This window comes from Ceratotherium simum, chromosome 20 (genome assembly GCF_057802395.1).
Source record: "Ceratotherium simum simum isolate JZ-2026a chromosome 20, ASM5780239v1, whole genome shotgun sequence".
NCBI classification, from domain to species: Eukaryota; Metazoa; Chordata; class Mammalia; order Perissodactyla; family Rhinocerotidae; genus Ceratotherium; species Ceratotherium simum.
This window is the reverse complement of record NC_141919.1, coordinates 36578570-36598451: the sequence shown is the minus strand read 5'-3', so window position 1 is coordinate 36598451 and position 19882 is coordinate 36578570. Positions and strand designations below refer to the sequence as shown.

Here is a 19882-nt window from a genome sequence, read left to right as displayed (position 1 = left end):
CTTGTGGACAAGGTTTTTCCATTTTTACTTTATTTTTGACTGTTATCATAGATTAAGTAGGAAGGGGTAGAAGGAGAAGTCCAACATCTGGGAGAGCTTGTTTCAGTAGCCAGCCTGGGAGCCCGAACCCTGGCTGCGTACAGGTGAGATGTGTTAGAGGAATAAAGGGTCTTGTGCATTTAATGAACCCCGCCTGCCTGTCAGCTTGGTTTTTCATGCACCATTGTTGTTCAAATAAGAAAAAGAGAGTGTTCACAGCCTGTGGTGAGATTAGAGTAATGAAAATGAAGTGTTAATCTGTTGATAGCAAGCACATCTCATATCCTGCATCCTGGGCCACATTCATTTGTGTATAATATATTCCAGGTTTTCTCATGAATAGAGAAGCAGCTTGGATGTTCATTATATTAAAAACACCCTTTTGGTAAAAGTGAGAAGTTGGTTATTTTAACTTGTGCAAATAGTTATTTTTAATAATTTCTCAATAATCCAACTGCTGCCTGCCTTTTGAGTATCTGATAACCCACTGTTTCTTATGTGCTAGTATTCCTGTATTTTTGGTCTCATTTTTTTTAAATAAATGCAGAATGCTGAAATAAGCCTCACCATAGCCTAGTTTGAGATACTCTTTTTTAGAAATCAGTGATTAATAGAAAAAAGGAAGGAATCAATGATTAATAGAAAGAAAGAAGGAGTTAAGTGAGTATAAACCTTAATCCCCAAGGAACACAGGTTAAATAATATGAAACATTCATGATCATATGTTTTATTTTTCATCTTAAAACAATAAAGTGCAAACAGAAATAAAGCGCCAAAACAAAAATAAATTGCAACCAAAAAAGAAAAAATCAGGAACCTTCTAGAACTGCTTTATGTATTTGTAATCAGCTGTCATGATGTGAACCTGAGGAGACCAGCTTAAAGCTTTGGTCATCGTGGGTGGGAATTAACTGTGTTTTTTCATAAAATTCCCTTTCTAAAATGTTAGAGTAGGTAAATCAACATGAATGTAATGAATTATACTTTTCCTAGAATTCTTGGTTTTTACCATTTTACTCATTAGTTGAGAATTTTCATTTTTTTCTAAAGCTATATACTTAAGAAAGAGATTGAGTTTATTCTTAGATTATACCAAGATGTTTTAAAGAAAAGAATGTGAACATTCACATGCATGCTATCCCATAGGATCATCTCTTTAAGAAGCACCTTCAGAGATGGTTTCAAAAGAAATATAAACAAGGGGTGGGGAGAGTTAAATTAATAATTGAGTTCCAGGTGTCTGCTTCTAATTGCTCAAATTTCAAACGTAATGGATATTAAAGAAAAATGCTTCCCATAAGGAATATATCATATTGTCGTTCAGATATTGGGCCTAAGACTATATTTATGGAGCTCAAACTTGTGGCATTTTCTCTTTTTCTAGTCAACTGAGAGTGAAGGAATGCAATGTGATCGTTATGATTTTGTGAACTATTTACTTAAAGTTGTTTGACTTGTTAAGAATCAAGAGAATTTGGGGATTAAAGTCTGATTGTGAAGTCAATTTGGCATATGTTCAAGGGTTACTTTCTTAAGGTGAAAATGAAAGAAAAATGCTTCTCTCTGAGGAAGGAAACACCTAATTAAAAAAATAATCTTTCAAGAATGCAGGCCAATGATGAAACGTAATTTCAAAACACTCTACTAAAGTTGGTTTAAATTTTACTTTTTTAATAAGTCAAAATATGACTGGTCATAGCTTATTTATTACATTTCTGTACCGTACAGTACATCAGAGATAGCCTGTTAATGTAGTTACATGAAGCGAAAAAATACTTGCTTTCTTCTGCTAAATAGAGTGCTTTTGTTTGTAAAATTCACTAACAGGTAACCGTGTTGTGGTTGATTGGAAATAGTGAAATATAAAAGATTTTCTCTTTGCGCTTGCTTTCAGTTAAGAAAAAAAGCAAGTAGAAGTGCATGGTGACTTTGTCATAGACATCTGCTTTTAGGTAATAATCATTTTTAAAGAAATACGCCATGACTTCTGGGGTCATTTGAACCCGCAATAATGTCTATTTGATGTAGGTATAAATGTCAGATTGTGGCGTACATGTGGAGCCGGTAAAGATGAGTATTTGCTATGATAATATTCATGCATCCTAAATGTTGACTTTTAAAATTTACTTTGACGATGTATTCTATTTTCATATTAGGGTCAGTTTTCACTTAAGTACATGATCGTTCTAGAAAGGAAGTGCAGAAGTGTTAACATGTGAAGGAACAAAATGGATGTAGCTCTGAGTAATAGTTTGACATGAACATCTTTTCTAGGCTGCAGAGAAGAATGTGTTTGATTGAAAGCAGTGTAAATGTTTGTTGAACCACTGGATAAGACGAGATCATCAGTTCTGGATTGGCTTTTTTAAAAATTTTAATTATGAAAATGAGTTTCCTTTGCTTTGTGCACTTAAGTTTTATTGAACAACTACATTTTGAAATAAAATCTGCTACCCGCTGTCTTACGTTGTGTAAGCCCGTGAAATATGTATTTTTAAATCTCTGGTCCTAGAAACCCTTCTCTTTTTCTTCCACAAACTCTGCAAACTCTCTTTGGAGTAGTTGACATTTTAAAGATAAAGAGTTGCCTACAAGGGCCGTGTGGAGGTAGGGTAAATTAAAGGAGTAGAGTGAGTCTGGTGGGGACTGTGGTGGACCAAGAAAGCTCTTGTGTCAACCACAGGAAGGTAGCAACTCTTGGCTCCAGCCAGTTGTTGCCAGGTGGGAATACAGGCCCAGAGCTGCAAGATCCCCTTCTTCTTTTGTTAATGAGAAGCCAGAAATCCAGATTTTTATGTGAAATCTCCTGATTTTTAAATCTTGGCAATCTTTTCAAATATTTTTAAAAGTGTGTGGTCCAAACAAAACTCATCTGCAGGCTACATTCAGCCTACTGGCTGCCAGATAGAAACCTCTGTTTTAGATAATATTTTAATGGATGAAGATAATAGTTTCATTGCATGTGATCATTCATCTTGGGAATTCCCCACTGGGATGAACCGAATTCTTCATTTTTTTTTCCAGAATTAAAAAAAAAAAGTTTCGTAAATATATTTCTGGTGCTGATAGTTTTTGATATATAGCTTTTCTCCTTATGACCCACATATAAAGAAAAATCAGACGTGAGAGCAAAAGAAAAAGTGGTCAAAGGATTTTAATAAAGGTAGAAAAGAAGAATTTTAGACTTATAGAGAAGGAAAAGGAGATTTCTAAATTCTGAAAAGAATCCCGTGATTTGTGTCAGTCGTAGATGAAAAGCTGAATTCAACTATAAAAAGCTTTTCATCTCACCTTTAGACAGTAGATTCTTGGCCCCGAATCTTTGTGGGATTGCTATAATTTACCAGGCAATTGATTATGATGTCACGAGGAGGAGATGGACCACAAGGGGAAAACTTCCTCATACTAATTCATGCAAGGCCAATATTTTATACAAGCTTCAAGAAAACATCATTTATATTGTATAGGATGAGGTTTTCAATGTCTATCTAAATTTTTTGACAGGGCTCTTTAAAAGAAATAATCTGTTCATAATTGAAATTCTCTAGGCAAATCAGATATCAACATTTTCAACAGAACAGGTAATTAATTGGTTTGAATTTCAAATTGAAGGTCATCCTGTTATTGATTTTCGTGGGAACAGGAAACAAGAATGTCTTGTTAAAATGATCTGCAAATGGGACTGAGGTGTGCCTAGCTTCTGTCTAGGGTCTTGTTGAACAGCATCACTGGACAGTATCAGACACCGATCATGAGGGAGTCATCTCTGATGTAAACATAACAAGCTATTGGTTTGCTTCCAAAACCACAGGGAAGAGCTGAACTGGAGAAAAGACCAGAGATTAACAGTTTGTTTTATAGTAAGTCAGGTATTTCAAATCAAGTGACTGGTGCAGCTTGTTACGAAGCATCCAAGAGTGTGTCAGAATGACGTTGGTATGCCATGTTCGAGAAGTTCAGCCTCAACACAGCTGTGACTTACCACTTTCAGAAACCTTTCAACTGGGAATTAGATAAAATATCTTTTAATACACGGGGAGGGAAGCGCTGAGGCAAAGAGGATGGTGAAGAATGGAGGATAAAAGAGTACACCCTTTTAGATGCTATTAATTTTTATAAAATAATATTTGTGCCTTTTATTTGATAGATAGTTTTATTGTTCCGTGTGCCAGGCTATTTTAAAGCAGTCATTTCTCTCTCTGCTGTGTTTATACTTTTTGAGAATGGTATAATATGAAGGTAACATGAACTAAGTGGGTGGCGAACATTATGCCTTTCTAAACCGAAATAAGTATTTTAATTTTAGCTGTGCTAAACAAGTTGGAGACTTAATGCAGCTTCTTCTTATGGTTCAAAGTAAAATTCTTAATTAAAAAAAAGGGCAAGCCTTCCATTCTAAATACCCTGAAGCTGTTAATGCAGTTATTTCCAGGTTGACATAGTTTTGTGTAGGCATGACAGTGGCACCAACCATCTACAGTAAGCCTGAACATTCCACAGAACCATTTCAAGTTTATTATGAGCTTCAAAGCCTGCTCATCCCTAAGAGAATATCAAGTTTAAGCATGTCACTTTGCCATAGTCACAGTTAACTTTCTAAAATCAAAAAGTACCTTTCTTGAATCAAAAAGGCTGATTTTCTACAGGTGTTTCTTGAAGAAATTTCTCCGTTCAGTACAGAGTCGTTTTTCTGACCCACTGTTGCTGCCTTCTTGAATTCTGTTGACCCGTTCCTGTTAGCAGTGGTTTAGCAATAGTTGGAAACTACCCCAAATAAAGCAGGACTCATCACAATTTGTTTAAAGCTCTGAGATGATGTCAACATTTTTTTTCAGCTTTGTTCCTAGAGCTCAAGTCATAGATCCCGTTTTACCAATTCCCAGTTGGATTTTCATTGCAGTACTTAAAAATGTAGCCGAGGGGGAAAAAAGATGTTGATGCTGTCCTAATACTTGGGAGTTTTGTGTACCATGGAAGGCTAGTGCTTTGGGAAAGAATATGGGGGCTGTTCAGCCTGATCTCATGGTACATTGCTTCTCTTCTTAGGGAAAGGAATTCCCCGTTTCCTGAATGTGAAATGCCTACCCTTTTGACGGCTCCTGGTGTTTAGTTCCTACCTCAGTTAATAAACCATCCCTGTCTATACCTTGCATCGCAGAGATGGAACTTGACGGGCTAGTCAGCATTGCAAAGGTCACCCTAAAGCTATTGGCAGAATACACTGCCCTTTGTTGCTCAATGATGATAATGCTGCTGTAGCAGTTAACTGGATATATTAGACTCTGCTACTTTTCCAGAATACCAAATTATCTGTTTATTTCTTTTAAACACCTGCTAGAATGCCCATTCACAAGCTGTCTCAAGTGCATTTTCAAAAGGGATCTTAATGATACTTGAAGTATCAGTGCTTTGGCCACAAGAGGGGTAATATATGCAGAGTGTGTGTCCATTGTATTGTTTTACTTTGGTGAAAATACTTCTAAATTATAGTCACCTTTTAGAGTTTTCATATTGTCTGAAATGAATAATGTTCCAAGGAATTTGAAAATCCAAGGTGTTCCAAAAAGTTTCTTTATGTTACAGTTTGTCTTCTGTTAGTGTTAACAATACTTAAAATCGTGTTATGAATTGACTTTTGTTAGGGAAAGAAAACCTTATAAAGCTTCATTTCCTTTCATGTTATTTCTCACAAATATAAAATGTGGACATAGCTTTTTTGTTTTCAGGTTGTAAATTTAAACAGTGCAAAAGTGGGTTTCACCGTATTTTTATATATTCAAATTTACTTCACAGTTTACTTACTGAAATATTATTTAAATTATATTCAGAATTATGGAGGAATAATTAATAAATGATCAAGCTACTTATTTGAGGTAGGGGAACTATAGTTGAAATAGTTTTGTATTTTGCACGCTCACATTGATTTTGTGGCATCAGTAGAGTCTTGATATAATTTCTGGTACATAGGTAACATCTCTGTCATAGCTCTAACATAAATAAAAGCTAAGGTGCTAGTGACTTCCACAAATTGTGTTCACTTCTGTATGTATTGTGGACTATTTTCCCACATGTGTGATTTGCTGTGTATTCTTTCTTCACCCAATTCTGTTTGGCCCTGATCGGATGCGTTAAGCAATTTAGGCATTTAAAATTTCTTGCTTTTTGGTTTCAAAATGAATAAGCGAAGACTCAGAAATCTCTTTAATTTACCTTTTAGTGTCTTTGAATAGAGAGATTCTGTCCTGCCTTCTTTTCATGCATCCATTCAATTGTTTCTTATTGAGCTAGATAAGCACATCTAAGGCAGAAGATATTCCCTCTCTCCTAAATAATGGAATGAAATCAGTGTTCAAATCATTTTTGCTGCAGTAATTCAGCAATCAAAGGGAACTAAACAAAATGATTTATAATAGAATGGGGAGCATTAAGTTCAGACACTGAACAATATTTGAAAACAAAGTATAGTGACAGAGTTTCATGTTGGAGGTTCTTTATGACCTGTTTGTTGAAAGGACTTTTTCTTTAACCTAGAAGTATGTTTATCTTAGAATAATAATCATTTCATGCTGTTCATTTTTTTTTTCCTAGTTGACCCATTCTCCAGACCTTTAAAAAACTTTTTTAAGTGGATGTAAATTCCATTTTAATTAGACCAGTGCAATCTAATACTGCAACTAGCCAGGAGTGGAAGAAACATGCTGGAAGTTAATACAGCCCAAATCAAGCATAGCCAGATAATTCCCCTGATCTTTGTATCAGCCCCCTTCCCCACCTCCACAATTAAATGACCCTGTTGTTCTGGAGTTTCAACAAGACATTTAAGGTTCATTTAAAAAAATGATCATCCTTTACAGGATTCTTTGCTCTTGCATTTCTCTTCCTTTCTTTCCCTTGCCACACAGCTGTCACTGGTGTAGGAGAAAGATTGGGGGGAGGGGAGGAGGAGGAAGCCCTGTTCAAATCGTGTCACGTAGCACTAATTCATCTGCTCTCATTAGAGGGAGCGAGGGACAGCAGTGATGGCCAAGAGCTGCACTCCACACATGACACGCGAACAGTTTGGGGAATAGAAAATTGCTTTCTCAGGAAGCCCAGCCAATTAAGGACTTGACCATATTGAATGTCAAGTGTTAATTTAGGTTTTTCTTCATTTTCCCAGTAGTAATGCGGGTCCTGTGATGAGCAAATACATGTCAAGTAAAAGTTGATTGCATGAAGGACCCGGGTATTATATGTCACTGACAAGTCACAAATGTACTGAGGTCTTTTAACCCCTTAGGTGAGTGTGGTGGGGGAGAGGGAAGGGGAGAAGGGAATTAATGGTACCATAATGATAAGAATAGATAGATAGTTTACGTGAGGGTAGCTTGCATGGGACCGACAGTCATGGTAATTCATGCAAAAACCAAGGATAGACAAATCCTACTCTCAGGGCATAGAGGCCCTTGAAATGCATATAATATGAGTCTTTCCCATTGCAAGCATACTGTCCGGAACATATACTCTATCTCCTAAGATTTTATGAAAAGGGAAAGTAGTGTACGCTATGGTCTTGACCTAGGAAATTCCTTATTAATTATCTCCTTTGAAGGAAATAAAACATTCATTAAATAATTATACTATTTTGGACATTTTAACCCTTCGGTTCAGTGTAGCTGTAAAATTTCTGGCTATTTACTTATAATTTTGGTTTCTAATCAAATATTCCTTTAAAAAAATGACTCTATAATACTATGTCATAGAAAAGATGCAAAACATAAGATTGAAAGAACGTTTGTTTTCTGTCATGAGTGTCTCTGTAAGATGGTGTTTAGCCAGTAGAAACTGGAAGGTCCATCATTGTCTTTCATTTCTTTTTGTGCCCAGTTGTAGAAGGGAAGAGATTCAAGCTTCAGTGAGTGAGGTAACTTTGTCTTTTTTAAACTAAATGTTGAACGTTGCCCATCATGTATAGCATCTCATTTCCATTCATCAGCATTCATTTACATATGAATGTCCCGAAAATAAGGGAATGTCTGTTTCTGTTGCAATTGTACAAGTAGCAAATAAAAATACCCCCACAGTTTAAAATACTGCTGTGTGCAGTGTAAGCAATCTCAAAGTGAAACTCAGAATACTTACTCACAATCTGGTCATTTTTTTCCCTTTGTGTGTGGAAGCACTTTCCCCCTTCATATCTTTGAATGTGTGATCTTAATTTAAATACTTTCTTGAAACTTACTCTCTTCTATTTATTCTAAAATATACAACACTTGCCTTTGTGTGTTGACAGTGCTTCCACCTTGAAAACTTAAGTCTGTTAATGCTTTAATTTTGGCAGCAAAAAATACTAACAGTCTTCCTCTCCTTCAGGTTAGAAACTGTGCTGTCATTGTATTAAAAGTTGGCAAAATTTACAGTAAGGAATAATTAGGAAACAATTCCAAGAATTTGATGTTTAATAATAGGTTTTTCTTAGGAAAGAAACATGGGCTCCTGAATGCTGGGATGTAATACCAGTTCTTCAGCATCTCCCCTCCCTGTCTCAACGCTAACCAAATAAAATAAGCTTCGCCCTCCCTTCCCTTCCTATTTTGATAAGCTCTGTCTGTGGAACTCCGGTGGCACTGCGCGAGTACTGTTTAATTACAATCCAATTGTCAGCAGCTTCTCTTCTGCTGGGTGTGCTGAGAGACTTAAGTAAGTTTCCGTAGAGTAAATTCTGATGATGGCAGCTCGGGTTGCTGATCCAAGTTATTCCTTCTCTTCTGTGTCACTTTTGACGGATGGTACCTAATGCAATCAACCACAGGCCAAGAAAGCCTTTTCTTTGGTTGCGTTTGTCACTGGACCAGGAGTCCCCTCATCCCCTGATCTCTCCTTCAGATGCTCACTCCTTCCTGCCACCCCCACCAATCTGTACTTCAGTCCAAATAGGAAAATGAAAAGACCCCCGGGACTACCAGGACAGCCTTTTCCTAAACCTCCCTTTCCCAGTGGTGACGCCGAAGCTGCCTCCCTTTGCGTGCGTTTTGATAAATTTAAGAAGTCAAATCGCTGACACAGATAGATAATCCAAGTGTATAGGGTGAAGAGTTATAAATTAACACATTATTCCCTCTTAATGTGAAATACTCGAGAATGCATTTTCTCAGTCCCCTGACATCTACCCAGTGAGGGCTCGCATTGTACTTTTCAAGTGGCATTGATTTGTTAAAGCGCTGAATTAGCATCTCTGGCCAGCTGCTTGATCCACTGTTGTGTCGTGGGGCTCCAATTCCTCCTCTCTCCCCCAGCCGTCTCTTTTTTCCTTCAGTCTCCTTTTCCCTGCTTCTTTCCAATTCGTTCCTCCCCATCTCTTATTCTTTCTCTCTCATCTTCTTCACTCCTGTTGCTTTTCTTCCAGTCTGTTTGCATCCCACACCATCTCTTTCCTTTTTCCTCCTGCATGCTTTTATCCACACCTCTCCTTTCCCTTCTCATCTCCTTGCCTCTGAGGTTTGCCCTCACCCAGGGTTCCAGTCTGCTAACTGCCTGCATGTGGGGGCAGTGCTGGTTGATTTAGCCAATTCCATAGCTCCAAGTGGAGTCTTGTTGAGAAGAATAAATTAACATATTTGTGATCCTTGTCATAGAAGTTGGTGAGAAAAATCTGATCTCTTCTGCTTTCTAGAAATTGAGGTAACTAACAAAGCTTTTAACTTGTATTTCTCAGTGTCCTTTAACATCGTAAGGTTTTCTTTTGGTTAAAGGAAAATGAAATGGTTATCAGATTTGATTATCTCACCACATGTACCCACCAAAATAAGTTAATATTTCTGCAAAACTTTTGGATTTTTGTAACTTTTCGCATTTCAGTGAACTTATTGATATGGCTTTCTTTTCTAGTAGGTTCTATATTGTTCTGATTCCATTTATTTGTATTGGTACAATTTCATACAAAATAAGATTTCCTCATTATGGTGCATCAGTGTACCATAGCAGTGAATAATTATAAAATTGGTTGACAATTTGTTTAGAAATATAATGAGATGGGTTATTGGCTTCTTTTAGCGCTATGTCTCCAAGTTCCAGAGGTCTTCAGAGGAAATGCATCACAATTGAGAGGCTTTAATAGCTGCTTGTGCGTGTTCACAGACCTTCACTCTTTTCTTTCTCCGGATATTGGTCCAGGATACTTTGGGATCACTGTGTTGATTAATTTGATATGAACAAAAAAGTGTATCTGTCTGGTCTTAAATAGAAATAATCTTCTGTAATTTTAATCTCATGGCTTTATGTGGTGCTGTCTTCAATTTTACTACGTTTCCCACTGGTAACATGAAAATTAGGATTTTAATATACATTGATAATAAATCAGATTACTTGAAAAAAATCAAATGTCTTTATTGCTGGGTTTTGTATAGATTAAAATGACAGTTTGATTTCAGTATTTGCATTTTAATATGGAAATATTTCACATAGGTTTTTGATAATCTTTGCTTCTCTGTTGGGTTGATTTCCCACCCCCTGCCCCCCAAGTCAATTATAATTCCTTTTTTTTAAAAAAAATTAATTGCTGTTCTCCTATCTAGAATTAGCATGGCTTGGCTAAGGTGAAGGGATTAGAATGACTTTTCAAAGCATGATGATGTCTGTTTAAAGAAAAAGAAAAAAGTCTTTTAACTAGGGCTTAAGACTAATTCCAGCTACTAAGGAGACAAAAATTACGCTAAAGAAGACAATTTGGTTTTATTTTGTATGTGCATGTTAACTTGCTTAGAGATCATCATTTTCTATTTTAGGGTATCTCTTAGATGAAATAAGATGTTCTTCATTTGTTACTGAGAAGAGGACATGGCCTCACTGTAGGAGGTTAAAGCTGAACATCATCTGCTTTTTGCAGGGGTAATCATAGCTCACCTGGCTGTAGTTGAAGGTCAGGACAAGAAGGGGGGACTTGCTGCTTTTTAGAACTGTCTGTGACTGTTGTAAGAGGAGGAGGAATGAGACAAAATAGTAGGGCAAGGCTGAAAGTGAAAGTGGCCCATATGAAAATAGTTAATGATCAGAAAAGAAAAAAAAAGAATAATCAGAGAAGTAAAAACAATCTGGAAGGCATACCTTAGTTGTTGGAGAGAAGTTGAAGATAAAGAAAAAAGGGATTTTGGGGGGCAAAATTATGGTGTCTGGTAACTTACAAAATTAGTGAAAGTTAATACTGTTCTGATTGGTTATAAAGGGCCAAATTGGCATCACAGCAGAGTTAAAAATTCATTAAAACATTTTTTACCTTTTAATGTGATTTTACTTTTCCATTTGTTGTGCATTTGTTTTTCCTTGTCCCTTAGTTTGTCAGTTATGTTCCTTGGAAGGCAGAAATCTCTGCACAAGTAATAAATCAATAAATCTAGATTTTTTGGATATAATTTGTTGCATGTTTTGTGATAGTCCTTTAGCCACATGAAACGGTTAAGTGTGGATGTTTTAGAATTCAACACCTTTGAGTTTTTCTCTAAAATTCTCAGGAGAAACTAGAATTATTTCTGTTTTTGTATTTTGTAAGTCTAAATTAAATGTCACTTAAATGCAAAAGAACTGGCAGCTTTGATAAGTAGTCCCCAAAGCAAACCGTTTTGTCAGTAATCATAACCTAATTATGAATGCAAATGCAAAGTTTGTTTTTTTAAAAAGTCCAAAACAAACAAAGGAAAAAGAAAAACGGGCCACTCCACAACACAGGGGAAAAGCATCCCCACACTTAAACATGAGACTTTCAATAGTAGCAGCAATAATAAGAAAGAACCTTTGGCGTTGGCCCAAGCCCTGCTGAGAGGGAGCAGCAAATGGCCTGTGCAGTGTGTGGCTCTGCAGAAGTTCCCCAGTGACACATGCATCACAAGCCGGTCACAATGCGAGGGGTCAGGGGTCATGTTCAAGAGCAGGGTGTTGCTGGACAAGGCTGAGGAAGCAGAGGTGGCCCCTCTGTGCTCAGTGTGTGGGTCTGTGTACTCCTTTCCCGTCAAAGCTGGCCCAGCACGGCCAAAAAAGCGGTTCCTTGGCAGGGTTTGATGGCAGGATGATGTAGTCTGTTGTGACTAGTGCATTCCTTTCAGGTTAAACTAGGGAAATGGCATTGTGTTAAAATTCCAAGTCGCATGAATGTTTTATTGCCACAGTGCATTTAGCCCTCTAGGGGAGTGTGTGTGGCGGCGGCTGGGGGGTGGGGTGGGGGTGACTTAGAGACTCAGGAACTATCAGAAGAACACTTCCCTTGGAAAATTTTACCCACCAGCATGAAGCTGATTTGCTGTGATGGTCACTTAGAAGGGTTTTGCTTTTTCCTAAACTGTGGTGTTTAAAGCTTGCAGTCTGGACAATTAACAGCTGAAGAAAATATGACAAGACACACGCAAAAAGGTTGGGAGATAGAGAGGAGGAATGCGCCAGAAAGGAGCTGAGCTGCCTTCTTGTGTAATCTGCCCCAGCGAGGGCCCCCTCCCCCGGCCTCGGCCCCTGTCCCTCCCCTTCCCCAGGCTGTGTTTTGCTGTCTGCCCGAAGGCCAGGAGTGATCTGTTAACCTTGCACCACTGACGGGGAGGCCACTGCAGCTCATGGTACTGTATGTTACCATTCCTACTCCCTCATTCCTTTTCACTGGCTGGTTTGGGGTTTTTTTTTTTTTAACCATTTCTCTGTAATAACGGTTTATATTAGTCAGAGGGATACAATTTTGGAATGCAGAAGGTCCGAGTTTAAAACAAAACAAACTTAAGTATGGTACTGTCTTTTTTTTTCCTTGGCGTTTAGAAGGGCTGAGCCGAGCCATTCTAATTCAATTGCAGCCAAAGGTTTCCAGTGTGATTTAAAATCAGGAGTTCTGGAAATAGGGCAGTTTAAAAGATGCAAGTCGTCTGGGCTGTGGATCTTGTAAAGGGACTTTGTGGTGAGACCATGTAAGCATCTTCAGAGTTTTAGGACATTTTCAGGCTCTGCTGTTGTCTCAGGTATATCTGTTTTGCAGATTGCCCCCACCCCTGTGCCTCTTCAGGGGAAACTCTAGGCTCTTCACTGTTCAGTTGTTCTAGGTTTACGGTTACTGAGGGTGTGTATGATCTGACTTCAGTTATAATTGTGCATGTTACATATAACACTCAGAGTGCTTCATGATTTGATCTGAAGTTAATTTATACTTACAATGTGGTTACAATGTGGATGTATGGAACAGCCTTCTGATTTTGCATTGTGACTTTATAAAATATTCACACATCTGATTTTTTCCCAATGACTAGGATAAATATGGATTGTTTTGGGCTTACCTATGGAAAAATATCATAATAGTTTGAATTTTAGTTTTGAATTGCCTAGTTCTCTTCACTTTCAAACCTTAATTCTTTCTTTGTTTTCATGTTCTTGTGATGTGTCATTTTCTCTTCCTTAATAACGCATATATATGCATATATATGGACACACACACACATTTGGAGTTGTGTATGTGTGTGCGCCTATGTGTGTAGGCACACTCTGATAACTGACAAAAGATACAAGGAAAAACTTGTAGAGTTGTTAAACTAAGATAGTTTTCCATTGGTAGGTTATTTTTAAAAATGTTATGTAACAGAAATTTAACTCAAGAATATACCACAAAAAAGTAAATTATGGCTGGGTCTGTGTGCCCTGTTTATAGAGGTTTTGGTACATGATTTACGTATTTCTATAAAATGATGATTTTGTCAAGATGGACCTCCTGAGTTTAATCTGATTAGTGCTGTCTGTATGATGGCTTGCTCTTTATAAGCAGATACATTCACATTGTTTATGGGAGGTCTTAAACCAACAAACAGTCGACTCTATAGCAAAATCAAGATTTATGTACGGACTTGTCACTTCAAATTTTAGACGAATTCATTGGATATTTTCCCTTACATTCTAGAGAATACTCACTTTAAGAATTATTTCTTTTTACTCTGTTGGATTGTAGTGAAGTAATGATGGGATTTTTCTTTGGGTGATTTTTGTTTTTAGTTTTAAATTTTAAAGTGTAGCTTTCAGAAGAATATTAACGTATGTGGTGCTGGATTTTTTTTCCCCTTGCAGCCAGTTTCAAAATTAATTCTTTTTCCTAAATCATAGAAAAACATAACAGTGCCAAAGTAAGAAGAAAATCTATCATGTACATTTAGATTATCTAAAAATATATTTGTTATCCTGATCGTGGAAGCAGTTTTTCATTATAAAAAGGATGTGGTTGTATTCAACCCTTTCCAATTTGATTTATTAAAAATTTCCTTTCATAATCCAGGAGGGAAAGAGTGGAATTACTCCAATATCATATTTCCCTAATAAGAAAATTAAAATGGATTTGGGATTTTTTTCCCTAAAAATTATACTTTCTGAAAAATATCAGTCGTGTTCTTTCCGTATTTTTCTGTTCCCATTGTACAAGACATTAGTGTTTGGCATTGTAGAACTCTGTGGGGGACTTAGACCTGAGTTCAGGTTCTAATGTTGCCACTTATTAGTCTTGTGACCTTGGGTAAGTCACTTTATCCCTAACCTTTATTTTCTTCAATTGTAAAATGAGGAAAAGAATACTTCGCTTGAGAATTTGTCAGGAAGGTGAAATGAGACAACACATGTGAAGATCCAGTACGTAGTAGATATTCAGTAAACTGGAGATCCCCTACTTTTAGCTTGCCCTGTGGCAGACTTCCCTTCGGAAGCTTGAATTTTTGGAAACAAGAGGGTAAATTTAAATAAAATGTTTTAATTTCTTTAATTATAGGAAAGGAGATATTAGGCATTGGCAGAAACTTTCTTTTTTTTTTTTTTGAGAATTTCTTGTATCATCCATTAGTCTTGCATTTTTGCTGCTCTGCAAAATTCTCACCAGGTTGGCCATCATGGATGTCAGCGAGGTGCTGTTATTTCTGTGATATCAGTTATAGCTAACGACAGACAAGAGGCAAAGTTGGCAAATTCTGTTGGATTCTGTTTACCCTTATATGATCAGTTCTAATCATTTGCTTGAATTGAAGCTTCCTGCCTTATTATACTCATTATCATTAGCACTTGATAGTAGAGTTTGAAGTTGAATTTTGCAGGTAAGACCCAAGCCTCTGTCCCTGGCTTTGTGAATATTCTCTTGTATTTATGGAATTAAGGTCACCCTAACAATAATAATATGTATACTTCTCAGTAGAATTAAATGAAATAGTAGCCAGCAACATACATGTATAGCTGGTCAATAGTTTATCTTCATTTATGGTCTTACACAATGCCTTAAGTGTAGTTAAAAGCTTGGGAAATACTTGTTGAGGAAAATGTGCTTCTTTTATTGTTTTTTAATCCTGAATTATGTTTTTATCAAAAGTAATTATGTCCCTAGGTATAGTACATTAATACTATCATAGATGGTCTTTGGTTAGTGTTATTTTGCCTAACATTCTAGTGTCCTTTAGCCAACCCTAGTTTGAACATACTGCATCTTAAGATCTAACATAAATATTTGGCTTAGTGTTTATTTTTGCCTGTTACTTAGAGTAAAAGAATTGGCATAAAAAACTAATAATCTCATAGCTACCTCTTAGCGATGTGCTAGGGTTGGTACACACCTTATCTTATTCTTTTATTACAAAAGCATTCAGGGCAGGTAGAGTCATTTTCATTTCACAGATGAGGAAATAAAGGTGTAAAGTCTGTATCCAGCAAGGTGGACTCCAAAGTCTTTGCTTTTTCCTCTGCCACATTCATCATCCATCTATAACTTAAGCTAGCTATTAGAAAAAAAAAAAATTAGTTGTAGAACCTGCTGTTTTTTTTCCCTGTTCAAATTAAATTTTACAAGGAAGCTGATATGTAGAACTGATAAAAATTAGAGCTGCTCTAGATGAAAAGGGGTATAGCTACAGAGGCCTACCTTTTAGGCCTCTCCAAAGGATCCGTGGAATACCTGGTTGGAAAACCATAGCCTCATGCTCCCACATCCCCAGAAAACAAGGCAGAGCAAAACTTCAGTTTCCCCATCTGGGAATTGAAGGTTTGTTTATCTTGAGTTTAAAGGTGCAATTATGAGGGCCAGCCCCGTGGCTTGGTGGTTAAGTGAGCGCGCTCCACTGCTGGCGACCCGGGTTCGGATCCCGGGCTCGCACCGACACGCTGCTTCTCCAGCCATGCTGAGGCCGCGTCCCACATGCAGCAACTAGAAGGATGTGCAGCTATGACACACAACTATCTACTGGGGCTTTGGGGGGAAAAAATAAATAAAAATAAAGTCTTTAAAGGTGCAATTATGGGGAATGCGCAGGAAAAGCTAATCTCTGTACAATTTTAAAAGCGAATATATCTACAAGAAAAATAGTGCGGGGTAAATATTAATGTAAAAAAAATTACAGTTATATCATTGTACAGCTTTTCACATGTTAATTTTCAGGGCACAGATTTTGTTTAATCCATAGCAGTGAAATAATTCTGCTGTGGGAAAAGTCATAAAAACTAGTCACAGTTTTATGTCTAACTGGACTCTGTGTCTACAAATGTATACAGACTCTACTTCAGTTTGAAAATCTTAAGTTTTTGTGCTCTGTATAATGGTATAACATATATATAAAAGGTATATACATATCATACATATATGCATATATGTATAAATGTAAGGTTGGAGAATATAGATTTAACTCAGAAAATAATGTAAAAAACACTATTTTAGATAAATCCCTTGTAAAACAAATTAATTGATATGGTAATTTTGTAATATCTTTATAAACCAGGAATTTCAAGTTTTCTCACCTGCTAGATTTATATTGAGATTTTATCGAGTACTTCTTTAGAAATACAATTTCTATTTCATGAGCATGGGAGGAAGAGTCCAGACTTGCAAGTCAGATATATCTGCATTTGAATTGATCTCTTCTTTGTGTGACTTTGGAAAAGTTATATAACCTCTCTGAACCTCAGTTACTTCATTTATAAAATGAGGTTAGAAATGATGCCTGTGAAGTTTGGCACAGAGAGGGTGAGCTGTGTTGGTTCTTATTAGCAATTTCTTCTTCTGTCGTTCCTTACTTTGTAAGCCTTATGCAGGGTTCGCTTAGCATCTCTTTGTCAATGATGGTACAGGGTTCTTATAATTGTATCATGTACATACTTGGCCTTTTCAATGACTAGTTTAAAAAATACTTGTGCCAATCTTGCAGAAGCTTACTTTTGTTGAAGAAAATGAGGGTGGAGAAGAATCTCTCCTTTCTTATTCTTCACTGAGAATCAGTCACTGAGCAGCATAATTCTCAAATCCTATGTGGCTTTTGGGTACTTTATGAACCTTTTTATGGTAACCCAGAAGCAAGACACTGATTGAATTAATACATTTCCATCAAGGGACTGTTCTGTTAACCTCTCCTCTTCCTCCTAACCCATGCATGCTTTTGTTAAGGGCCTTTTTTGATCCAACACTGAGATTGCCACATATAATGGGGATACTGGTTCATAGATATGCACGTTATTGGTAAACCTAAGAGCCTTTCTGTCTTTAAGACAAAGGAAAAGGAGAAACCAAAACAGCAACAACAAAACCAAAAACCCTACTCAAACCAAAAAAATACACAAACACCTTTATTTTCTGAAAAACCCAGTGCTTTATAAAATGCAGAATCTAAACTTTCCACGCTGGTTTTAATTTTTAATAGCTTTAAACTTTTTTTTTTTTTAAACATTCTTTTATTGCTGTTTTCTTTTTTTGTGAGGAGATCAAACCTGTGCTACATCTGCCAATCCTCCTCTTTTCTTGCTGAGGAAGACTGGCCCTGGGCTAACCTCTGTGCCCATCTTCCTCTACTTTATATGGGACGCCGCCACAGCATGGCCCGCCAAGCACTGACTCGGTGCACGTCTGGGACCCGAACTGGCAAACCCCGGGCCCCCGCAGCAGAGCGCGTGCACCCAACCGCTTGCGCCACCGGGCCGGCCCCTGATAGCTTTAAACTTTTTTAATGGATACATATCTGTTGTGCAGATCTGATTAAGAAAACTACAGAGAGTAAAAACTATCTGAAAGACTGCTACCAAGGAACCATGTTATAAAGATCTTTTTAGTCATCTTTCTTCATTTACGTATACATACAGATTTATTGATAGATACTAGTTACTTAAAGGAATTATGGATATATGACGTCCTTTTTTTTTTTTTAATTCAGTTGTCCTAGATATCTTTCCATGTCTGTAAATGTAGATATCTAGCATAATTTTTAATGGATTTTTAGTATATCATTGTACCGGTAAATTTCCTTAATGAGTTCTTGGTTTGTGGACATTGAGGTTGTTGCCAGCTCTTTTCTTTTATAAGAGTGGTGCTTCAATATCAACATTCTTATTTACCCTTGTATTCATATTTCCTAAAGGTGAATTCTTGAAAGTGATATTGCTGGGGAAAGAGGTATAATTTTGCACAGTTTAAAACGGGTTGGCAAACCTTTTCTGTGCCAGATGGTAAATATTATAGGCAGCCACATGGTTTTTGTAGCAACTATTTAACTCTGTCTTTGTAGCTGCAAACAGCATAGACTGTATATGTAAAGGAACAGGCATGGATGTATTTCAGTAAAACTTCATTTACAAAAGTAGGCAGCTGGGTACGTTTTTGCTCACCCCCAGCTCAGGCTATAGTTGCCTACCCCTGGCTTGAAACAGAGTGGAAACTGATTAGGGATGGAAATTGACCTCTAGCTGGCTGTAGGCTGCTTTTGTAGTATCTTAGAAATGTGTTCCTTTCTCAAGGCAGTGTAATGTACTGATTACTTTCTTTCTAGGTATATGGCAATCAATATCTGTTTTAAAGAGCTTATTAAAGGAGGTTTTCATACCTGCCCATATTCCAAAGCCTAGTAAATTTTAAACTAAGAGACTATATATGCCAGTATATATTTTATCATTCTATAGATTTCAGCATATGTTGACAACTTACGGGGCAGAGAAAGACCTCTTAAACTTATATTGTAGAGGAAATGTGTGCCTTTTCTCACCTCTAGAAGGTTACTTTGATGGAGTCAGGTTCTAGAGGTATCCTGAAGTAAGCTGGAAGGAAAGTCCAGCAAGAGAAGTATAATTTCTGCAGGAATATACCGCAGATCAACAGAGTGACATTGAATTAGTTACTGAACCTTTACAAGCTATAAATTATACTCAAAAGAATGGTCTGTGCATAAATAGTAACCTCCTTGCATCTTGAATTTCTATAAAATAGGAATTATTGGCCCCTAACTGCCTTAAGGGTATTTGTTGAGGATGAGGTGGAATAACGATATAGTTAAAATCACTCTATTTGCAACGTTGGGTCACTGGTGCCACTATGAATTTTAAGAGATTTATTTATTATTTATTTTGCATGTATTTGTTGGCTATCTACTGTGTGTAAAGCAGTGTGGTGTAGGTATAGGGGAATACAAAAAGAAGTTAGTTCTTGCCATTAAGGAAAGAAAAACATGTATTTCAAGTCCAAGGTTGTGAGGAGCTGAGCCCTAAGGATGGTACAACACTGGGGAAGCAGATCTCTTCCGCCTGGGACGTCAGGAAACGTCGTGGAGGTGATGGCATCAGGACATATGGAGATTTTCAAAAGTGTAATGCTGGGGAGAGGATTCCAAAAAGAGCAGCATGAGACCTGTGTCAAATTAGGAAAGCCCAAATCAGTATGCTAGAGACATGAAATAATCTAATTAGACTGTCTATTACATATTTGTCATGGAGAGGAGGAGGAGAAGACAAAGCTGGAAAGGCAGGGCAGAGTTAGATTGCAGAGGGCCTGGAAAGAACTGTAATTGGTAATTTGTGGGGGACTCTAAACATCATCTAGGAGAAGATGTTTGACAGTTGGAGGGGTGGAATGATAAAG

General features: G+C 37.1%; 1 protein-coding gene across 13 annotated transcripts in view; it reads left to right on the top strand.

Moving 5' to 3' along the window:
* Positions 1-19882, top strand: part of BNC2 (basonuclin zinc finger protein 2) — a 414875-nt gene that overhangs the window by 138014 nt on the left and 256979 nt on the right. For 2 of the 13 annotated variants that reach the window (XM_087444635.1, XM_087444634.1), the window contains exon 1: positions 12263-12614. The exons of 10 other annotated variants lie outside the window; for them this stretch is intronic. In XM_087444635.1, coding sequence (XP_087300761.1) covers positions 12612-12614 — 3 coding nt within the window. In that variant the 5' untranslated portion in view covers positions 12263-12611. Of the gene's footprint in view, positions 1-9325; positions 9700-12262; positions 12615-19882 lie in introns of those variants that run through there. One more of the 13 variants, XM_087444639.1, reaches the window with a different exon arrangement.